General features: G+C 38.0%; 1 protein-coding gene across 2 annotated transcripts in view; it reads right to left on the bottom strand.

The window, feature by feature from the left end:
- Positions 1–6,618: 6,618 nt before the first annotated feature.
- DHX29 (DExH-box helicase 29) overlaps positions 6,619–17,983 on the bottom strand; it is a 55,920-nt gene continuing 44,555 nt past the window's right edge. Inside the window, exons 19-27 of one of the 2 annotated variants that reach the window (XM_044224729.1) lie at positions 17,462–17,590; positions 17,291–17,366; positions 15,914–16,138; positions 14,607–14,743; positions 14,106–14,199; positions 11,995–12,297; positions 9,978–10,109; positions 8,762–8,858; positions 6,619–6,913 (exon numbers count right to left, since the gene is read on the bottom strand). In XM_044224729.1, the coding sequence (XP_044080664.1) occupies positions 6,858–6,913; positions 8,762–8,858; positions 9,978–10,109; positions 11,995–12,297; positions 14,106–14,199; positions 14,607–14,743; positions 15,914–16,138; positions 17,291–17,366; positions 17,462–17,590 (1,249 nt within the window). In that variant the 3' untranslated portion in view covers positions 6,619–6,857. The remainder of the gene's footprint in view (positions 6,914–8,761; positions 8,859–9,977; positions 10,110–11,994; positions 12,298–14,105; positions 14,200–14,606; positions 14,744–15,913; positions 16,139–17,290; positions 17,367–17,461; positions 17,591–17,983) is intronic. The other variant, XM_044224740.1, reaches the window with a different exon arrangement.

Below are 17,983 nucleotides of genomic sequence, written 5' to 3'. Positions count from 1 at the left end.
GTTATTTGGGGTTTGTTATTGAGTCATAGGAGTATTTACTGGTTTTGGAGATTAACTCCTTGTGAGATACATGGCTTGCAAATATGGTATGGTATGGTATGGTATGGTATGGTATGGTACGGTATGATATCGCCCGTACCATAGATAGCTCTTTATCTCTTTATTGTTTCCTTCATTGTACAGAAACTTTTTTTTTTAAAGATTTTATTTATTTATTTGACAGAGAGAGATCACAAGTAGGCAGAGAGGCAGGCAGAGGGAGAGGGGGAAGCAGGCTCCCTGCTGAGCAGAGAGCCCGATGCGGGGCTCGATCCCAGGAGCCTGGGATCATGACCTGAGCCGAAAGCAGAGGCCCTAACCCACTGAGCCAGCCAGGCGCCCCTATTTCCTTCATTGTACAGAAACTTTTTAATTTGATGTAGTCCTACTCTGTATCTTTGCTTTCTTGCCTGTACTTTTAGTGTTCTATCCAATGAATCCTTTGAATTACCTGTGCTATGAAGCTTTTACCCTAGTTTTCTTAATAGTTTTACAGTTTTAGATCTTATTCTGTCTTTATTCTTTTTTTTTAAAGATTTTATTTATTTATTTGACAGATCGAGATTACAAGTAGGCAGAGAAGTAGGCAGAGAGAGAGGAAGGGAAGCAGGCCCCCTGCTGAGCAGAGAGCCCGATGTGGGACTCGATCTCAGGACCCTGAGATCATGACCTGAGCCGAAGGCAGCGGCTTAACCCACTGAGCCACCCAGGCGCCCTCTTTAATCTATTCTTACTTGATTGTTGTGTGTGGTAGAAGATAGGAGTGCAGTTTCATTTTTCTCATATGGATATCCAATTTTCTCAATAGCTTCTGTTGAAGAGACTATCCTCTCCATACTTAGTTTTGGCACACTTTTTGAAGATCATCAGGGCCATTTGTGGTTCCATTATAAATTTTAGAATTGTTTTTCCTATTTCTATGAAAAAAATACCATTGGGACATTTATAGGGAGTGCATCAAATCTGCAGACCATTTTGGGTAGTATAGACATTTTAATAATATTCAGTCTTCCAATCCATGAGCATTTAATTTTCTTTTGTGTTATCTTTATTTTAGCAACGTTATTAGTATACAAATCTTCTGCCTCTTTGGTTAAACTTTTTCCTAAGTAATTAATTTGTATGCCTTTGAAAATGGGATTATTTTCTTAACTTTCTTTTTGTTAAGTGTATAGAAATGCAACTGATTTTTATATGTTAATTTTTTATCCTACAACTTTTCTAAATTCATTTATTATTTCTAATAGTGTGTGTGTGTGTGTGTGTGTGTGTGTGTGTGTGTGTGATCTTTAGGGTTTCTACATAAAATATGTCACTTGCAAATAGGTAATTTTACTTCTTCCTTTCTGATTTGAATGCCTTTTTAAAAAAAACTAATTAATTTATTTGACAGAGATCACGGTAGGCAGAGAGAGAGAGAGAGGAGGAGGAAGAAGGCTCCCTGCTGAACAGAAAGCCGGATGCGGGTCTCAATCCCAGGACACTGGGATCATGACCTGAGCTGAAGGCAGAGGCTTTAACCCACTGAGCCACCCAGGCGCCCCAGATTCAAATGCCTTTTATTTCTCTTTCTTGCCTAGTTTGCTCTGGCTAGCACCTCCAGTATCTTCCAGTATTATGTTGAATACAAGAGATTAGAGTGGGCATCCTTGCTTATTCCTGATCTTAGAGTAAAAGCTTTGTTTTTCACCATTCCATATGATTTTAGCTGTGGGATTTTCACATATGGTCTTTATTATGTTGCAGGAATTTCCTTCTGTTCCTAGTTTGCTCAGTTTTTAATTGGGTTGTCATTTTACTGCTGAGTTGTAACAGCTCTTTATATATTCTAGATACAAGTCCCTTATCAGAGAGATAATTTACAAATAATTTCTTCCATTCCACAGGTTGTCTTTTTACTTCCTTATGGTGTCTTTTGAAGGACTAGTGTTTTTACTTTTAGCTTTATCATGCACTTGCAGCTTTTTGTATATAATGTAAGATAAAGTTCCAAATTAATTCTTTTGTCTCTGGATATCCATTTATCCCAGTACCATTTCTTGCAAAGGCTGTTCTTTTCCCATTGATGGCCTTGGCACACTTACTAAAAATCAGCTCTCCATAGACAGGTTGGCTTATTTCTGAACTCTCAGTTCTGTTCCAAAGATATATATGCCTATCTCTTTGCCAGTACACTGCTCAGATTATTTTTTAGTTATCTTTTCATTTTTCATCACTAGCTGAGTAACCTTAGAAAATTTAGCTTCTTAGGCTCCGTTTCCTTATTTGTAAATTGGAAATACATTACCCATTCCCTCTCAGGATTGTTGTCAGGAATAAACAAAAATATAAAGCTTTTATTACTAAGTGCTTATCACATCATGCACAATTTAAAAAATTTTTAATCGAAATATGCTTTCCTTTAATGTTTCCTTTGCTTCCAGCTAATCCTAATAAAGACTGTTGTACTTCTAATTGATTCAATGAGAAAAGGTTGACATATTCCTGTCCCACCAGGATTCAACATGTTCTTACCCGAAGAGCATGCTATTTTATCATGTGATCCTCTCATTCCTTCATTTGCTTATTTATTCATTCATCTTTGCTGTCTATTAAGTTGCGGGGCACTTTCCTGCTTTCCCAATAATTATAGCACAGAAGTACTGGCCTACTATGTTCTGAACCTACCTTCAGTGATAACCGTCTTTATTTTGCTATCCACCAGCATTAGGTTTAGTTATTACTGCAACAATTACATCTCAAATTTTAAATTCTCAAATTCTCTTCCTTAATCAGCCTCCTTACTTTATTCATAATGAATTGGGATTAGATCCTGACCTCTAATTCCTCAGCCTCTCCATTTTCCTAGTCCATGGCCTCTTTTCTGGCCGTTTGCCTCTATGTAAGCATTTTTGGTCAACAATTCAATGAGATAATCTCTTTCATTCTAAGATCCCATGGTCACTTGAAAGCAAAAAAAGCTCACTATCAATTTTAGCTGCTCATTTCCTCAAGCCCCTAAGCATTCATTGCTGAGAAAGCCAAAAAGCCTTTCCAGCTTGTTCCTGATATTCTTTAGGCCATTCTTGGGCTCCCTCAGATGCTAATATTATTCAATGTAAATATATATACAAATCTATTTGTAGGGAGGTTCCATGTCCAGTGCTGGGCTTGAACTCAAGACCCTGTGATCAAGAGTTGAGCACTCTAGTATTATTCTTACTGTCTCCTGGTTCTATTTTGTCTGTAAATCAGTGCCAATCTTCCCATCCTAAAATATCTCATTCAGCTTCTTAAACATTGCTTCTTCATCACATCTGTAAAGAGTACTCCTTATTTGGTGCACTGACCTTTTAGTTTGTATTCATTCCCTAAAAAATATGCTTTGCGTGCATTAGAGTTAACATAGCAGGCCTCAAGACTGCTCTCTTTAGAAGGACCTGCCTGCACAGTTGGCTCTTGACTGGAGCCTGAGCACTTGGCTTTGGAAAATTCCATGTTTTTCAGATAACACTGTTTTGCCTGCTTGGGGTACTTAATATCGGCTTTCCTTCTGGGAGTCTGGAATTTTTATAGTTATGGTGTTGGTCTTTGTGCCTACTGACCAGCATCCAGTAAAATACTTGTGGACTCGGAGTCTCACCTGGGCATCTGTGGGCAGAAAGGCTGAATATGTGTAGGGAGTCTATGTGTAGATTCCTCCAGATTCTGTGTGTTTTTTCCTGTTGCGTATCCTTTCTCTAGAGTCAGCCATACCCGGAGTCCTGCAAATCCTAGTCAGTCTTCAAACGTATAGGTCTGTGACCATGTCCTTCCTTCCCACCCTTAATTCAAACTGCTCTCTAAAGTTTGATCTCTTTATGGTGTCTTAGTCCATAACAGTTGTTGACAATACTCTTGCTTCCAGAAACTCTCCTTCCTTGACTTCATCAAGAAACTGCAGCCATATTTGAACTCCTTCCTCTCCACTCCCCCATGTTACTCCTTCATTTAGCAGACATTGACTGAATACCTGTATGTGCTAGGCACTGTGCTCAGTATACATGAGTGAGTGAAACAGCCGTGGTGCTGCGGATTGTCTAGTGGGAGAACTCAAAAAGTGGTTATTTCATGTTAAGAAAAGTACTGTGTGGTGAGAATAATTAAAAGGGGAGATGGACTTCAGGAAGCGTGGTCAGTGAAGAAATACGTAGGGTGGTCTGTGGAGATATCACTGATGCAGGGTAAGGTCTTTTTGGTAAAGAACATAAGCAGTACTTTACAGCAGAAAATAGCAAGTGCAAATGTTTAAAAAGTCTCTTAGAATCTTCTAGGATTCAAAAGGAGTCTGGTGTGGCTGGAGCACTGTGAGAAATTTGGGAGAGGAAGAGAGGAGGTTGGAGGGTAGTGAGGAACAGAACTTTGTAGGTCATGGTTAGGAGTTTTTATTTGAAAGACACTGGGAGACCAGAAAGGGTTTAAATCAGCTAAACAATAAGTATCTTTCAAAGATCATTCTTAGAAAGGTGTGATACATATGTATATTTTGGGGTATTACTTAGCCATAAAAGAATGAAAGCCTGCCATCTGCAACACCATAGATGGAACTAGAGGGTATTAGGCTGAGTGAAATATGTCAGAGAAAGACAAATACCATGAGATTTCACTTAGGTGGAATTTAAGGAAACAATCAAAGGACCAAGGGGAAAAAAGAGACAAATCAAAATACAGATTCTTAACTGTAGAGAACCAACCTGATGGTTACCCCAGAGGAGGTGGGTCAGGGAATGGGTGAAATAGGTACTAGGGATTAAGGACTACACTTGTCATGATGAGCACTGAGTAATGTACAGAGCTGTTCAGTCGCTATATCGTATACCCCTGGAACTAATGTAACATTGTATGTTAAATATACTGGAATTAAAATGTAAAAAATAAAAATTAAAAAGCTCATTCTTACAGTTGTAGAGAAGAAGGGATTACAGAGGGATAGGGAGGGGAGAGCACAGTTTGGTGATTACTACAGTGACGTAGGTGAAAGATGACAATGACCTGGGTTGGAAGGATGGCTGGGGAGATGGAAAGGACTGAATGGACTGAAATAGGGAGTGCTGCAAGATTTTTACCTCATGTGTCTTCCAGCTGCTCTCTCCTTTGGTGCTTATCTCCACTCCCACATCTTTAACAATGATAAACCTATGGAAAACTAGCCCAAAGGCCCTTATCCTGATGCCACTATTTGACAACTTCAAAGGAATAAGGCTACAGTTACATTTCAGAAATTCAAATGGTTCTAGAGCCATCAAGCCTCTGCCACTTACTGCCAGTTTGATCTGGGCAAGTTACTTCACTTCTCTGTGCCTGTCTGCTCATTTGTATAATGGGAATAATGTACTACCTACTCATGGGTTGTTCTAAGGATTAAATCAATACATAAAAACCATTTGGGCACCAGCTTGCACACACCTAGTGATGGGAAACATTAGTTCAGGACTCCACATTTCTGTCTTCATGTTACAAATTGAAATTCCTTTAGCACCCAAACTAGCTCTTTGATCTGACAATGTCCAGTTCTATTAACGGCACTAGCTGATGATTCCCAATCAGCAATCATATTTGACTCTTTGTTCTTAACTCCCTTATCCCACTGCAGGCAGAAAGTTAAAACTAGAGATTACTACTAAGTATTATTTTTACTCCCACATATAATGGAAATTATAGCTTCTTTTATTCCTTCATCAACAAATACTGAGTACCTATTAAGAGAGTCAAGCAGTTAGAGTAGATTCCTATTCCAATCTTTCGTCCTTCAGATACAATTCCTGCTATCTGGTCTACACAGGTCTATTTTGGAAGTTCTTCAACAATCTTGGCTGGAAATGAAGGGAAAATTCCTCGATGTAATCAGAATGTTGTTTCAAAAGCTACTGAGACCCTTGAAAAATATCTAAGCATATTTTACTATCTCAAAGTAACTGACTTTACTAATTCAGTTATGGGTACAAAAAAGGGTTCAAGGGCATTGATACCAAAGCTTAGGATGGAGGAAAATGGTTAAGCCGTCCATCCCAAGGTTCACAGTAGCATTAGCCATTCCTGCCTATTGTCTAGCAGGAAGTAGACATCTTTGCATACAGTGTGTATCTATTAATACTTAGGTTTTCATTTTGGTTATAAATATTAAATAATTGATTCTGAAGTTGTTCTTTTCAAGGAAATTTAATTGCAACTGGTTTTGGAGTTTTTGCACTTTCTCTTGCGGGTCAAGAAGGTCTAAACTCTCCAGATAAGAAGGACTGGTAGAGGGGCGCCTGGGTGGCTCAGTGGGTTAAGCCGCTGCCTTCGGCTCAGGTCATGATCTCAGGGTCCTGGGATCGAGTCCCGCATCGGGCTCTCTGCTCAGCAGGGAGCCTGCTTCTCTCTCTCTCTCTGCCTGCCTCTCCATCTACTTGTGATTTCTCTCTGTCAAATAAATAAATAAAATCTTTAAAAAATAAAAAAAAATAAAAAAGAAGGACTGGTAGAGCATAAAGTGTATACACAGGGAATCAGGACACTAAGTTACAGATACTACAGACACAGGCCTTGCCCATAGGCACATAATGATGTATGAAGCATGGATGATACCAAAGGATTTATTGTAAATGTAGTGCTAAATACATTGCAAATAATTATCATTAAAAAGGAACTAGAAAATTACACATGTTTAAAGTATGTGCTTTTTTTCCCATCACCTTTAAGTTATGGCTAGTACCAACATTTTAAGTACTGAAATACTTAATGTGATGGTCCATTTTCACATAATTTCATGACTGTATCTTCATCTTTATTTTTAAAGCAGTTGACCATGACTTTCAGTTTCAGTTATGATTCTCTGTTTTTATCAATTCTGTAATGATCTGCAGAATCTTGTCATCTAAGTGGAAGAAAAAAAGCACCCATGAACAAATTCATCACCTGGCTAAATTCCCAAAGTATACACATGTGAACAGCAGGCATACTTGATTAGAAGATTCTTTTATATTAGAATACAAGACTATACCAGAAATATTCACAAGAAACCTAGAGATGTCCACAAATAGGATTTGTTGCCCTACAGATATTATTGTTATAGTTATCTGACCCTACTATGACAAGTAGGCCAGTGCCCCAAAACGTGATGTGATTTAACTATTTGTCCTTTATAAGGAATTATTTATTTAAAAATTCTTTTAAGACAGGTAGTTTGCTAACTTTGTCACCTGGCTCAGATATACTGAAGGATCTATAAGCTGTTCCATCGTCTTCAGAATATATCAGGATTTCCACAGTATGGACAAAGGAGGAGGAACTGATACCAGTTGCTCCATGTTTAGTCCGAACAGAAACAGTAACTTCTAACAGGGAAGGACTCTTGGAGAGGTGTCAATGGGGAAGTGACAGATCTCTCTACACAACAAAAGTATAAACACCAATTAATCTGACAAACAGAGCAACAGAGGCTACAGTATTTGCTAAGGAGGTTATGTTAACAGATGCTTCTCCTTTTCAACAGTCGTTCTGAGACTGTGACTTCTTAAGAACTTCACTGCCCTTCAGATAGGTGTAATAATCAGGGCTGCAAGACTGAAATTCTGTCTTTACATTAGACACTTCAGTAAGAGAGTGCCCTGAGAAATTCTGATAACTGGGCCCATGGTCTGACACTCAAATTCTTGGGGGCTACTCTGACATTAATTAATAAATAAATGAAGGAAGGAAGGAAGGAAGAAAAAGAAAAGATCATTTGCTAAAAGGGAAACAATGACGGGTCTAAAAAGAACCATGAATTTTAAGCTCCCTAAGTTTCAGGGTAGTAGCACTAGATCCATAGCTTCCAACATTTTATTCTATGAGCATTAACTGAGATACTTGATAAATACAGTCAATCATGCTGCAACCCACTGATCAATTCTTAACATCATTCAAAGTGGGAAAACCAAACTGAAATGCTTTGTAATGTGATGCAATGGGAAGAACAGAGCAGCAAGCAGAAAATATCCTTTTCCTAGAAATCCAATTAATCAAAGCTTTAGATACAACTACTATATAGTCCGCAGGATATAGAGGGCATAGAGAAACACCTTAAATCAAAGCATGAAGATGTAACCAACCAAATCCTAAATGACAAATTTTACCAGTAAAATAATCCAGTTTAATAAAAGTTACTCTATTTAAAAAGGGGGATGGTAGTAGGGGAAAGGGTTATAAATTAAGTGATTAAAAAATAACACACAGGCCTCTTCCAGAAAGATTAAATATGTCTGGTCTGGGGTAGGTCTTTGGACTTTGTATTTTAATATCTGCCAAGACGATTCGGATGATTTGGGAAGTTTGGGTGGGAAACACTGCACCAGATTAAAGGAAAACTCAGGTGTTTACTACAGGTTTCTGTTGAAAAATAATGTACTTTTTAAACGGACTAGAGCTCTACATTTGTGATAATGGTAGATAAAAACATGTTGGGAACCTCAGAGAAAGTCCCTTATAATCAAAATTTAACAATGCTCAGTTTCACCATCCTTTTTCCCCGGAAATGGCCAGAAGTTTAGAAGTAAAGCTTAGAAGAGGAAAGAGTAAGATAATTAGATTGTGAATAATGAAGCAATGTCTAGGAGTCTGATGGAATTCAGCATAAATTTATGAAAACAATTTTTAATCATATGGACTGTTAAGACTTCAGTGTGCTAATGTACTCAAAATGTTTAAAAATAGTTTTCCAGCTATATTAAAAGCAAATACTTACTTTCAAGGGACATCTTAGGATTTTCAAGCTTTTTTCTTAAAACAGAATCAATGAGAACTCTAAGCTGCTTGAAAATGACAGCTATTTTTACAGGAGCCTGTTGAAAGGAGATGACATATTGTCCAAAGTTAATCTCTTTGAGTGTGAATGTGTTTCAATAAGTGAAAGAAAGCATGTATACCATGTGTTTAAACACATCTAGACTTGAATATAAAATGTTATTGGAAAAATACAGGGAAATTATTTCCTGTAACTTCTTACAATAACTGTGGAGGTGAAGCCTGAAATTTGGGGGAAGGAATTAATAGTTTTACTGAGGTGTAATTTACTAACCTTAAATTGACAATTTCTACAACCCTGACCTCTTGGAGAGAATTGCATATATTTTTTAAGTTGCATTTAAGTTTACTTCTTCAGTCTAAGACAAATTGTGATGGCATACAGTAACAGAATGTTTTAGATTTTTTTTTTTTTTATTAAAGATTTTTATTTATTTATTTGAGAGAGAGAGAGACAGTGAGAGAGAGCACAAGCGAGGAGAAGGTCAGAGAGCGAAGCAGACTCCCCATGGAGCTGGGAGCCTGATGTGGGACTCGATCCCGGGACTCCAGGATCACGCCCTGAGCCAAAGGCAGTCGTCCAACCAACTGAGCCACCCAGGCGTCCCTGTTTTAGATTTTTTAAAAGCTGGTCACTGTTGATGGGGTTACAAAGAAATAAGCTTATTGCCGGTAGCAATGACTGGTCTAATTGTTTTGGAGGAAAAATTGACCATACTCATTAAAAGCTGTGATTTCTTACAGTTGGTATGACGTAGAAGGAGATTAGAAGTCTTGCTTGGCTAATAACAATTCATTTACTCTAAGAAGTTTAAATAACTTCTCACTGAATATAAGTATCTCATCTATGGAAATTAATCACAAGGTTATCAGGGTAATAAATTTAGAATAATCCATGTAAAGTTAACTACTGAGACATAGTTAACTTAGAGATGGCAAGTTATTATTACTGATAATATAGTCTGCAATAGTAGGGATATTATTTAATTTTTGTATTTAACTGATTTAAAACAGTATAGGCAAGATAAAATAAGGAAGTCTTCCACGTTCAGTGAAATTATAGGGAGAAACTATGCAAACACTGATAAAATTTTAAAAATCTACCTGTTACTGTAAGTAGAAAATTTTAATGTTATGAGATCAGATGTAACATGTACCTGAAAATAGATCCAGCCATCAATGGAAAGAAGACGTTCCCGGTGTTGAACTTCAATATCACCACCAAAAAGTAAAACTGGAAAAGGGGTTATTAGGGTAGTTTCCCTCAGATATACTCGGGTATACCTTACCTGCATAGGAATAAAGAGAGAAAAAAAACTTCACAGCCTGAAAATGTGAGACATTCATCTGTTTCATGTAAGCATTTTCTGTAATTTGCGCATATAAGATTTACACTGTAAGTTTTGTAAAGCTACCTTTACATTCTAACATCTGTGCATTTATACTATTAAAAGGCATTTTAAAACATTAATTGTAAGGGCGAATTATATACCTTCAGCATAAATGAGCCATTTTATAATACTAATGCTTTAATTAGCTCAAAAATAAAAGTTTCATAGTGTCTGGTTTTTATTTTTATTATTTTTTATTTTTATTTTTTTTCCAATTTATTTATTTTCAGAAAAACAGTATTCATTATTTTTTCACCACACCCAGTGCTCCATGCAAGCTGTGCCCTCTATAATACCCACCACCTGGTACCCCAGCCTCCCACCCCCCCGCCACTTCAAACCCCTCAGATTGTTTTTCAGAGTCCATAGTCTCTCATGGTTCATCTCCCCTTCCAATTTACCCAAAAGCACATACCCTCCCCAATGTCCATAAGCCTATACCCCTTCTCCCAACCCCCCTCCCCCCAGCAACCCACAGTTTGTTTCGTGAGATTATGAGTCACTTATGGTTTGTCTCCCTCCCTATCCCATCTTGTTTCATTTATTCTTCTCCTACCCACTTAAGCCCCCATGTTGCATCACCACTCCCTCATATCAGGGAGATCATATGATAGTTGTCTTTCTCCGCTTGACTTATTTCGCTAAGCATGATACGCTCTAGTTCCATCCATGTTGTGGCAAATGGCAAGATTTCGTTTCTTTTGATGGCTGCATAGTATTCCATTGTGTATATATACCACCTCTTCTTTATCCATTCATCTGTTGATGGACATCTAGGTTCTTTCCATAGTTTGGCTATTGTGGACATTGCTGCTATAAACATTCGGGTGCACGTGCCCCTTTGGATCACTACGTTTGTATCTTTAGGGTAAATTCCCAGTAGTGCAATTGCTGGGTCGGGGCAGTTCTATTTTCAACATTTTGAGGAACCTCCATGCTGTTTTCCAGATTGCACCAGCTTGCATTCCCACCAACAGTGTAGGAGGGTTCCCCTTTCTCCGCATCCTCGCCAGCATCTGTCATTTCCTGACTTGTTGATTTTAGCCATTCTGACTGGTGTGAGGTGATATCTCATTGTGGTTTTGATTTGTATTTCCCTGATGCCGAGTGATATGGAGCACTTTTTCATCATAGTGTCTGGTTTTTAGATCAATGTTCAGTTATGGTCATTAGTCAGGAATTCCTCACCTTTATATTCAAGTGTTATGACAGTGTAATGATTTTTTGACCCAGTACTTCAAAATATGGATCCTTGTTAGTTTATAGCAAGCTACGACTGAAAAGATTTTCTTAACTGTAATCTATAAATACTTTTAAACTATCTTGGGTTACACAGTGACTCAAACTGTTGCCAGATCATATAGAGTTCTGTCTAATCCCATATCCCCTTTATTTGGAATGCACATAGAACATGTCTTTGTTCTCTTTTGAGGTAGCACCTTTTGTTGAAATCTCAGGGAACTGATACATTATTTTTTTTTTAACTGATACATTATTAAACAGTATCTATTTGCTATAATTGTCTTTACTTCAGGTAGGAAAGATGATAGCATAGAAACCTTAATATTTTTCTTTCATTAAGTGAAAGAGATAGGACTTTTTATGAGAAACTATATACACACAGATTTCAAATATGTAAAAAATAAACTGTTCAACTTGAGAACCAAATATAATACTTGTTGGGGCATCGTGACTTGTTACAACTGACTTCTAGAATAAATCTCTGAATAGTGGAATTAAGAATAAGCACTTTAAAAAAAAAAAAAAAGAATAAGCACTTTACCTTCTCCTGGTATAAGAGCCATCCATAAGTCTGCAAATCTCGATTTACTGAGGATGGATGTACTTGAGCTTTGCCTTGGGCTGTCTCCACAATGCAAGCCAATTTTTCTGTAACATCAACTGATTTTGTATAGATTATCTTCCCCACATTGTCATATAGTCCAGCAGCCAGTACAGCTTTAAGAAGGGCAATTTCTTGGAAGGAAAGGGTCTGTGAGGCTCTGTTTCCTTCCCAGTCATTGGGTGTTGTGGATGATGAAAATCCTGCTGCCTTAACCAACTTGATTAATTCTTGCTTTACATCCTAGATTGGTTTATGTTAAAAAGAGACCAGGTCATAATTGATTAAAATAGAGAAACTGACAATCCTTTAATATATATTGCTGTTTCCCATCAAAATTGATAGGATGCTAAATTATTTAGTTAACTAGAGCCCAAATCGAAGGAGGAAAAAACGATATGGTAAATCAAGAGTTATCTATTTCCATGTCCCAAGACTTTCCGTGTCATAAAACATGTCTAAAATGTGAGAGCAATAAAAATGTGCCTGAACACATTTGAATTCAATATATTTACTTCAGTAGTAGCTATCTCCACTCAGAGAGGACTAATACTGATGAAGAACAGGAGAGGAATCTTGGTCCTGGACTGCAAATACTTTGTTCATTTGCCCCCGAGAATCTCACCTTAATTCTAACAATGACACCTTCATTTAATCTAAAATTGTTGTGAAAAATCTGTATTTGCCTTTAGTAACTAAGTGCCAACCAGTTTAAATTCTATAGGAAGGATGAGCATTTTTCATAGCAAACAGGATACAGTCGATTAAAAGGTGATATTTACATTTGGATTTCCTTTAGGTTTCTGGTTTGGGGCTTAAGAGACTTTGATTCCAGGTGAGAAAAGGCCAAACAGCTGCTCTAACACCACAGGGGAGGTGAAGAGATGGAAAACCTTGCAGCAGGGGAGGTGAAGAAAAGGCACACAGAAGAAAGGAGGCAGGAGGTAGATGGGTGGTTTTAAGGGAGTGGAGACAGAGGAATCCCAGTGAGTTAGCCCAGAGACAGCTGTTTCTTCACTTTATCCCTTTATCTACTCGTAGAAGGACAAAACTCATTCTCCTGCTCTCGTCCAGCCGTTATTTTGAATAACAAAAAATAATGGCTTAAGTTATATGGGAATAAAATATTTAACCCTGTAAGATATGAGCAAAGAATAGAGAAATTATGTAAGATACACTGTTTATTTTCTGAATACTTTTATAGCATGTCTGCAGTAGAAACTGTTTGCCTTTAGATGGTGTACTGAACATCATTTCCTATGCACCATGAACAGTAAGTATCTGCAGAGGGGCCCTGCTTTTTGCCATCACTTGTCTTTTTATTTTAACCAAACTTCTACTCTCTCTCCTCCAAGAAATAATTCTGGTCCTCAGCAGTCATCAAAACCTGAGTGATGGGGCGCCTGGGTGGCTCAGTGGGTTAAGCCGCTGCCTTCGGCTCAGGTCATGATATCAGGGTCCTGGGATCGAGTCCCGCATCGGGCTCTCTGCTCAGCGGGGAGCCTGCTTCCTCCTCTCTCTCTGCCTGCCTCTCTGCCTACTTGTAATCTCTGTCAAATAAATAAATAAAATCTTTAAAACAAAACAAAACAAAACAAAAAAACCAAAACCTGAGTGATGGGCACAGTTGTTAGGTTTCCCTTCCCAAGAGCAGATTTATACACTTGGTCACAATCAGCCACAGAGTACCATGCTGTGGATGCTTTACCATAGCTATCATCCTACCTCCAATGAAGTAGCTAGCTAATGTTCAGGAAAACAGAGAAGAATTTCACTAAAGGGAACTGTGGCTCTTAGGAAAAATGACTAGGTCCTAAGCCTTGGAAGCCTTTTATGACTATTACATTATGACTGTTAAATACTATTTTAAATCGCTGTTTAATACATAAAAGTCACCTACTACAAGAAACGAAACAAAAAATTACAAATATAGTAATTCAGTAAATTAAATGTACTATGTATCAATCACCACCCTAGGCATTTCTATTTCTTACAATAAGCCTATCCATCACCAATATGGCCCCGAATTAGCAAGCTCTATCAAGACTTACCTCTAGGGTTAACAGAGATGTTCTATTAAGAAAGTTTCTCCGGCAGTATGCTATTTCAGAACGACAGCCGCCTTCTTGCCGTGCTTTTTTCCATCTATGTACATAAAATGACCCAGGTTTAACATGTTTTCTTTTCAAACTCTCTGTTTCAGAGGTATTAACCAAAGTAAGCTTTAACGAAATTACAATCACTTAAGGGGGGGGGTCTTAATTGTTGTAGGAGTTACTAACTGAATATAGGAGGATGAACTGCAATATGGACTTTTTTGTGTATGAGTAAATTATTAACTCCAAAAATGAGGTAATATAGGTACAATACAATGTACATTATTCTTAAATTTTAGAAGGATTATAAAAAAACTTTAATTATACCTTGACAGATGAAGTAACTAAAAGGTAAATCTTAGATTTACCTTTTTAATGAAAGTCAAAGATGAGTTTTTTTTTAAGTAAATAACCTCAGTCACTGACTTACTGACAACACCCAGATTATTTCTTTACCCTAGATATGCGTTGTAGATCGTTAGGTGGTCCGAATCGGCCATAGCCAAAGCTGATTTGGCAAGATCTGCCTCATCTTTCCGACCAATTGGTGTAGTAAAAGGAGACTTCTCGGTCATCACTGCAGCTAGTGTTGCCTATCCATAAATAACCAAAACATTTATCAGTAAAGAGGTATATATGGAAAGGTGATTTGTAAAGGAAAGCAAATCATACAACAGTCCCACTTTCAAGTTGCATATTTCTTTTCCAACACCTTGTGTTCTTCAAAAGCTAGCAGTTTCATTTTAATTAGTTATTGTGGGCTTCACTTAATTTAATTTTAAAAATACAGCACTTCTAGACCATATTTATAAGGAGGTCACATCACCAGAACCAGAGATAAAAACGTGACTGGGTATATAGTGATTCATAGTCTCATATAGGGAGAAGCAATCCAGAGTCGTACCTCCTGTATCTTGACTCTTAGCTTACAGAATTTCCATTGCCTGCAATGTTCTTTAAATACTTAAAAAATAATTTGTAATGCATTATGACCCATTTGTTGTTGCTGCAGCTTTTCACATCAACTATCATGACAGGTTATTTTTGGACTCAGCACAATTCTGGTGAGTATTCTTAATACTAGAGAGAGTATGTTAAACACTTCTTCATTCTGTTTTTAAACAGCCCTGGTTTGCAACCCCAGAAAAGGCCACAGCCTGGTAAAACTGGGAAGCTGTAATGGCACAGCAGGCATATAGAGCCCAGAGATTCAGAAGGAGGCACAAAATTTGTTAATTCTGAGATAACATGATAAAACAGAACTGCCAGTAATTGCTGGCTCAGAGATATAATGCAGAAAGAGTGAAGGAATAAAGTTTTTCATTCTCCTTAGGTAAGTCTGTGGGGTTCACAGTTTTAAAAGAATGTACTTTACATAAAGGGGCACCTGGGTGGCTCAGTCAGTTGAGCTTGGTCCAATTCTTGATTTTGGCTCAGGTCAGGATCTCAGGGTCATGAGATCGAGCTCTGGTTGGCCTCTGTACTGGGCAGGAAGCCTGCTTAAGACTCTCTCTCCCCTTCCCTCCCACCAGAGCTTGCTTGTTCTACGCCCCCCCACCTATATATTCAATTAAATAAACATTTCAAATGGGATTTTCGATAGCAAAAGTCTAGACAAGCCAAACCCTATTACAAAATAGTACCTACAGTACTCTTAAGGGATGACTGTATACGATTTTGTATATAAATACAAAAAGTTAAAAATTATTTCCAAACTTAGCCAAAATGATAAAGTGAAGAAGCAAGAGCAACATTTATCTTACCACTGGGTCAAGGCAACCAAATATGGCACCAAAAATAAGCATCTTGCCAATCTTGACATTCACAGGCAGAGCTGCAAGGTGTTGGCCCAGTGGAGTCAGTGTAGGCTCATTTAGTTCACATGCTCCAATTTTTCGGAGTAAATTCATTGCATTGCTGATTACTTGAAGCTGAGGAGGATCTAAGGCTTTGGAGAGGAAATCTTCAGGAGAACCAAGATTGCATTTCTGCACATTAAAAAAGAGTGATAAATCAGTATGTTATTAGAATTGACCAAAGAGATGGTCAAATTGGAAATAAATTCTGAGCAAAGAGACATAAATGTCTCAGTAAGGCTGACATGTTCTTTTTCTTAAAATTGGAAGTGTGTGAGAAACTCTGTGTGTGTGTGTTAATGGCTGGCATGAGGAAGAGATCCTCTAGGCCATATTTTTAGTTTCTTCATTCCTGATTTTTGTAAAGTCAAAATCTAAAAATTGAAGGGAATTATAGATCTTTCAGAGTAGGAAGGTCTTGGTCTATGTCGGGGTTTCTCTATCTCAGCACTGTTATTTTGGGCCAGATAATTTTTTTTTAAAAAGATTTTATTTATTTATTTGACAGGAAGAGATCATAAGTAGGCAGAGAGGCACGCAGAGTGAGAGGGGAGAAGCAGGCTCGCCGCTGAGCAGAGAGCCCGATGTGGGGCTCGATCCCAGGACCTTGGGATCATGATCTGAGCGAAGGCAGAGGCTTTAATCCACTGAGCCACCCCAGGCGCCCCTGGGCCAGATAATTCTTTAAGAGACTGCTGTGTAATATGCAAGGTTTAGCAGTCATCCCTGGTCTCTACCCACTAGATGCCCATGTAGCATGGCCTCCTCCTCCCCCTAAGGTCTGAAATGCAAAAATGTCTGAAGACATTGCTAACTGTACTTTGTTGAGCAATAATGCACCAGCTGAGAGCTAGTTTTAGTCTATTAAGATGGGTGCCTGTGGTCAAATTTAAGCACAGTGGGTTTACTTATAAAAAGATGGGGGACAGGGCACCTGAATGGCTCAGTTGGTTAAGCAACTGCTTTTAGCTCAGGTCATAATCCTGGGATTCTGGGATTGAGCCTCACATAGACTCCCTGCTCAAACAGGAACCTACTTCTACCTCTTCCCCTGCCTCTGCTGCTTCCCTTGTGTGTGCTGTCTCTCATGCACACTCTTTCTCTCTCTCAAATAAATAAATAAAATCTTAAAAAAAAAAAGATGGAGGAGGGGGTATTTATTAAAGAGTAAATAAAATTCTTGAAAATCTAGAGCAATGTAGGGTAAGAGAATTTTAAGTGTTCATATTTTGTTCTTTTTTAGAAAGGAGTAGTAAAATTGCATCCAAATTCCTTCGGCATTACCATAATGTGAAGACATAATTCCTCCAGAGGTACACGCAAGATTTCAGGGACAGAATAATCCATAAAGCCTTCAAATCTGAAAAATAAAATCATATTAAACACTTGACTCATTATCAGAAATGCCACACTATAATGACAGATGTATTTTTGATTTCCAGTGTTGTGTCATACCTTTCTCTTGTGTACATTCTGAAGCAGAAGCCATCTCGGACCCTTCCAGCTCTCCCCTGCCGCTGCAGAGCACTTGCTTTACTGACAAACGTCTCAACCAAAGAACTCATCTGACTGCTTTCATGGTACCTGAAGAAAAGTTTCAGGACAGAGTAATTAGATAAAGAGCTTAAATCAAAATCTGAAAAAGGTTGGAAATAGGTGACTGTTAAAATTATATTGAAGATAGGCTAAAAAATGTCCATCATAATTGTGGGCCAGTTTTCCAAGTCATGCTTCATATTTAAATAATTTAGCCAACTTTCCAAACTGAATCTCAGAATGTCAAAAGCTTCAGATACCTCTATAAGGGAAAAAAATTAATCTGATCATGGAAGATGTTTTATTTTAATGGAAGGCCTATCAATTATGCAACAAGACTTCTCTGAAAGAATTTGAGAAATGGGGCGCCTGGGTGGCTCAGTGGGTTAAGCCGCTGCCTTCAGCTCAGGTCATGATCTCAGGGTCCTGGGATCGAGTCCC

The sequence above is a fragment of the Neovison vison genome, chromosome 1 (genome assembly GCF_020171115.1).
Source record: "Neovison vison isolate M4711 chromosome 1, ASM_NN_V1, whole genome shotgun sequence".
Classification (NCBI taxonomy): Eukaryota; Metazoa; Chordata; class Mammalia; order Carnivora; family Mustelidae; genus Neogale; species Neogale vison.
This window is presented reverse-complemented; position numbering and strand designations above follow the sequence as displayed.